The following is a 6,000-nucleotide window of genomic DNA, read 5'->3' on the forward strand; positions in this document are numbered from 1 at the left end:
AATGATCATGATAAATAAATACTCTATGAATGACACTGTTATAGTTAATAAATTCAGTCTAGATGTTGGGTAAATTTTTGGCTTCAGTTCTGGGGTACTGATAGATACTAAGAAAGTTAAGACAGTTTGAATAGTTAAGTATAAGAATCTTAAAGACATCAGTTCAACACTGTAAACTATCCCCGTACATTCATGACACTCATCAACAAATGGAGGAAAAAAGAGGCAAAAGCATTTATACCAGTTTTCAGGGGTTGTGGAAATTTTTTTTTTTTTTAAATCTAGATGATTCTAATAATATACCCAACCCCCCAATACTTCTGTAAATCATTTGATGCACCAAAAATTTAAATTTGTCCTAAGTCCCTTAATGTCTAGCATGGCATTAATTACATTGTTCATAATAACACAAATTCTTCTTCATTAATCTCTCATTGAATGCTCCTTTCCTTAATGATGTGATAGAAACTTTCTCTTAGTGTTGGTGGTAACTGTTTGTTATGTTACTATGTTTAAAGTATTTTTCTACTAGAAACTCCTAGTGGTTAGTTAGATGCCATAAAGTCACTCCCTTGCAATTACCTGAACACTGAACCATCAAAAAAGAACCTGAACTAAGTGGCTCTAAAATAGACACTGGAATTTAGGGTCCCATCTCAGTCATCTGTCTTATAAATAAGTTGAGAAATAGAATGTGATCATGATGGCAAGTATAAAAAATCTGAAAGATTATGAGATGCAAATCTACTTGGAGGCATTGTGAAGGACTGACATAGCACAAGTAGGTTTTAGAAAAGAATAAATCCATAACATTGCCATAGCTGACACTAGATCAACATCTTAGGCTATATGTAAATTTAGAATAATTACTTTTTTTAAAAAGAGAGTTTCTTCTTAGAGTAATAGCTCCTTATATACAAACAACTAGCCAAAACCAGTTGGGTTCAGTGGATAGAGTGACCTGAATCGAACCTGAAAGGTCCTAGGTTCGATTCGGGTCAAGGGCATGTACCTTGGTTGCAATGTGTACCGTATTCTTCTTCATGGAAAAATAAGACATGCCCTGAAAATAAGACCTAGCGCATCTTTGGGAGCAAAAATTAATATAAGACACTGTCTTATCTTCGGGAAAACAGAGTACTAATATAGACAACTAATTTGGTACCAAGACAAAAAAATACAGGGATCCAAATCATGTCAGTTTTACTGCTTGGCTCATCCTATATAATAAAAGCCTAGCCGGGACAGGTTTGACTCAGTGGATAGAGCATCGGCCTGCGGATTGAAAGGTCCCAGGTTCGATTCCAGTCAAGGGCATGTACCTTGGTTGCGGGCACATCCCCAGTAGGGGGTGTGCAAGAGGCAGCTGATCGATGATTCTCTCTCATCAATGTTTCTAACTCTCTATCCCTCTCTCTTCCTCTCTGTGAAAAATCAATAAAATGTATATTAAAAAAAAAAAAAAGCTTAATATGCTAAGTGTCCGGTTGTCAGTTCAACCAATCAAAGCATAATATGCTATTGATATGCTAAGGCCACTCAACCGCTCGCTACGACATGCACTGACCACCAGGGGGCAGATGCTTCAACCAGTAGGTTAGCTTGCTGCTGGGATCTGGCTGATTGGGACTTAGCAAGATATGCCAGACAGGCCTTGGAGCCCTCCTGTGGTCCCTCCCTTTTTGGCCAACTTCTTTGTCCCTCCCTGGCCCTGATCGTGCACCAGTGGGGTCCCTCGGCCTGGCCTGTGCCTTCTCACAATCCGGACCTCTCGGGGAATGTCAGAGAGCCAGTTTCAGCTTAATTCTGCAGGCCAAGCCGAGGGACCCCACTGGTGAAAGAATTCGTGCACAGGGCCTCTATCTTAAATAATTCCAATAGCCAAGCTCATCCTGGAAACAAATATCTACCTTCTATCTCTCACAAAAAACCTGGACACTCTGGTTTCGCTTCCCTGTGGCTAGGTCTTCAAGATCTACATACTACTAAAACCCACATCCTTCCCTTTCCCCCAAGATACCAATCAGAACTACTACTTAGTGCCTGCTACCAACAACCATCCCACTCCCACACCTGTCTACACCCTACCTTTTGCTTGACATATCCCTCATGCTGACAAGCTGACTGTAGATATATATGGACAAACCTCCGTCCAGACTTCCCAGACCAGTTTTCTCCCCCATCTAAAAAGACATAAGTTCTATTTGAGGTCAATCTGCCTAGTAGTAGTGGATATCAAATTCTACAACTAAGCAAGTCATAGCTCAATCATCATGATTACCCAATTTACCTAACTTTCAATCATATATAAGGTTTTATTCACCCTTTCTTTTCAGAACACAAACTGAAACGTTCAGATCTCTCACAACTTGCTTTACCAGTTTACTTAGAAAGCGATTTGCAGTTCTGTCCTATTTTCATCCAAATCAACAATCATTACAGCTCTTTCCTTGCCTACCATCAGGCCCTTGGCAAAACACCATTTCTTCATACACATTAGAAAATTAAACAGTTATCACACTTAAAATACAATTAATAGGGGAGGATGTTCCATGATTAAGGAGGGGAGAAAAAACAAAACAAATTTGGATTATGTAGCAATAAAAATTTGAAGGTATTTTTTAAAAAACAACAACACATGCTGTATTATTTAATTTTGAGAACACTGGCATTGTTTTATTTTTAAAAATATGTTTTTGTTAATTTTAGAGATGAAGGGAAAAAGAGAGAATTCCATGAGAAAAACATCGGCGGGCTGCTTCCTGGACGCAGGCATCTTGGTGGTGATGCTCAACCAGCTGAGCCACACATGCTAGAGCTTGTACATATTTTTGATTGGTAATATGGAAAGAACCAAAAGCAATTCATGTTTTATAATTTTTTATATTAAATGTTTTCAAATTCAAAACAAAGAAATTAAAAAAAATTTCATTTTGTGACAAACGAAATAAAATATCATGTAAATATTTTAAGTTGTCATCTGAAAGCATAAGAAATAAAGACCTCTGCCCTAATAGGCATGTTCAATGGTTAGAGCATCAACCTGAGGCTTCTCTTTCCCATCAAGGGCATGTACCAGGGTTGCAGGTCCAATCCCGCCCCCATCAGGGTGTGTAGGAGGTGCATATGGAAGGCAGCCAATGGACATATCTCTGTCACATCAATGTTTCGCTCTCTCCCTCCCTTCTCTTTTACCCCTCCCTCTTCCTTCCATCCTCTTTAGAATGTAAAAAATATCCTCAATGCTGAGGAATAAAAAAAGAAAGACTGATAACCAAGCAAATGAGATTTCTATTATAAGAGGAAACACCCTTTAAATGATTTTAATAATTTCAATATGATTACTATAGGACCAATAAATTGAAAGTATACATTCATATGGAAATGTCTGACAAATACCTTTCAAAAATTAACAACACATGCCCCAAAAAATCAACCTTCGAGAAACACATTCTGGGTAGTCAAAGTGAAAGTATGCAGCAATCACACTTTACCAAGATAATTTGGCAACTCATCTAACCAGAACACAATGAAAAAGCCACTAAGAAAAGCCCTCTGGACAATCAAAACAGATACTCCAATACCCAAGAATTGATTCATTTCCTTTTCTCAAGAGAGGACCTCGCACACTAAGGGTCTGCTTTATTTTTCCTTTATACAGAACTACAAATATGAGCATGATCTCCACACTTGTAGAAAATTTAAGAGAACAGAGTTGGAAAGGGGGGCATTGATCTCCCTGACAAGCACACCCAACAGCAAAGCAGAAAAGTACTTAACATCAAAATGCAAAGGAATCTGATTAACACTCCCATATACAATCAACAGATACTCAGGCATGACAGTACCTGACAGACCTGAAATTATGACCCTAAGTCATCAGGAAGATTAATTACAATACATTCTGCATTTCCCACTCAAGACAGAAAAGAATTACATATTTTGACTTCAGTATGCTTTTCATTCAAAGCAATTAAAGTGATTTGATAATTTGGTGCTTAAAGGAATAATCCCTCAACGACCCAATAAGCTCAACCGATCAATTCGAAAGGAATTCACCTGGAAGTTCCAAATACCAAAGGTTTTACTGTTTCTGAGCTGAAGAGCACTCTGTGTACAAAAGCCACCTGCAAGTCGGAGGGAGGCGGGGGACGCGTGAAAGCAGCAAGCCTCGAAAACGCAGAAGAGCAAGGTGAGCGTCTATCAACACTCCGCTTACAGCATTTCCCACAGAGCAATGTGTGGGCAAGGAGGAGCCACATCAGCAGTTTTTTCTACGTATCCTGCTCCTAAATCACTTGCTCGTTTCATACATTATTCATTTGGGTTAATAGTGTGTCCGTAGGAAGCAGCTTCCAACTCTAACAGCAAGCAAGAAGTGATAGAGCGCTCACTTCATTTACTGTCCAAGACCAACGTCAAGATTGCCTTATGGCGACGCAAACTTATGCTTTAAGGTGGCACACTTTGCTTTGCTTTCTTTCTTTCTTTCTTTCTTTCTTTTTTTTTTTTTTTTAAGCAGCTCTTTTTCCAATTGCTTTTGATTTTTAAAGGGCTGCGGGAGATCGTGCCTAGTCCCACGCGGCACACCTCGTTATCAGCAGAGCAGCAACCTTCCCTTACCCTCCCGGCTGCACCACTCACTGCTCTCCCTAGATTCCCAACAAAACTTTTTAAGCACAAAAAAAGTATAAATAACATATAAGGCCCGGCACTTTTCCCTCTTCTAGCGAGGAAGTCTAAATTCCCAAACAGGAAACTGCTTCTCAAAGGGCTCCACGCAAGAAACCCTACCAAACCCCAACCCAGTCCTCGGGGATTTAATGTTTAAATGCCAACAGACTCGCTTAGGTAGAAAGGGAGTCCATACTCCGGCTTCCCTGTCCCGGAGGCATCCCCTTGCGAGTTGTTTGCTTTTGTGTGTTTTTTTTTACCGAGGGGATTGCCTTTCCTAGCCAAAAATAAAACTTTAAAAGCCTCGCCGGAGATAAAGAAGTTGGAAGTGTAACTTTGTCAGGTTTTTCGATCACCCTTCCCCATGGTGGGGTGGGGGGAGAGGAAAGGGCCGGGGAGAGAGAGCAGCTCGGGCTGAGCATAAAGCGGGGTCCCGGTGGGCGAGGAGACGCGGCCGGGCGCCCCGTGCCCCCCTCGGCTTCCCCGGAGCGGGAAAAGGCGGGAAGGGGGGCGCCAGGCGCACCCGCGAGCCCTCCGGCCACCCTCTCCCCGGGGAGAGCCAGGTGGCCGGGGGCTGGCAGGGCGCAGGGGCGGAGGAAGGGCTCGGGGTGGCCGCCCCCCGTCCCTTCCGCGCGGAGACCGAGCCCGGACACCGCCCTCCCGAATGGGCCGGGCCGGCTGGGCCGGCGGCCGCGGGGAGCGCCCCGTTTCTTACCCATGCTGGGGGCCCCCGCGGGGAGAAGCCCGGCGCCGCCGCTCCTCCTCCAGCTGCTCGCGCCGCCGCTCTGGCGGCCGGAGGCGGGCCCTGCGCCCCGAGCTTGCCCCTCCTGAGCTCAGGCGGGGCGAGGAGGTGCCTCCATCTGCCCGCGGCGCTGCCCGGACAGTCCCGTCGGCGCGGCCGGCGAGGGGGAGGCGGCGGCGGCGGCTCCTGGCGCCCGGCCCGCCCACACAGCGGCTTTCCCACCCGGCGTGGCTCCCGCAGGGGGATGGGACCGGCCGGCTCCTCTAGGCCGCTGGCTCCCCCGCGCCGAGCCGAGGAGCCCGCCCCGCGCCTCCCCTTCGATGTGCGCCGTTCACAGGGCGAGCGCGACGCCAGGGACTGAGGTGGAGACGCGGACCGAGGCCGGGAAGGTGCCGGGAGCAGGGCCCGGGAGGAGGCAAATCTCGCGAGATCCCCTCGCACTCCCCGGCCCTCCCGCCCCGCCGGGTGTCGGCTCGCCACCACCCGGCCCGCGGGCCCGTGCCAGGTGCGGTGACGTCACGGCCGGAGGCCGCGCGCCGCCCGCATCCAGGTGCAGCGGGCGGATGTTGGAGGGAGGCGGAGGG

At 45.9% G+C, this 6,000-nt stretch overlaps 1 protein-coding gene across 1 annotated transcript in view; it reads right to left on the reverse strand.

Annotated features, from left to right (window-relative positions):
- Positions 1–5,605, reverse strand: part of LOC118705140 (CD2 associated protein) — a 104,788-nt gene extending 99,183 nt beyond the window's left edge. Inside the window, exon 1 of the mRNA XM_036413472.2 lies at positions 5,390–5,605. Coding sequence (XP_036269365.1) covers positions 5,390–5,393 — 4 coding nt within the window. The 5' untranslated portion in view covers positions 5,394–5,605. The remainder of the gene's footprint in view (positions 1–5,389) is intronic.
- Positions 5,606–6,000: the final 395 nt, after the last annotated feature.

This window comes from Pipistrellus kuhlii, unplaced genomic scaffold (assembly GCF_014108245.1).
Source record: "Pipistrellus kuhlii isolate mPipKuh1 unplaced genomic scaffold, mPipKuh1.p scaffold_m20_p_5, whole genome shotgun sequence".
Taxonomy (NCBI): Eukaryota; Metazoa; Chordata; class Mammalia; order Chiroptera; family Vespertilionidae; genus Pipistrellus; species Pipistrellus kuhlii.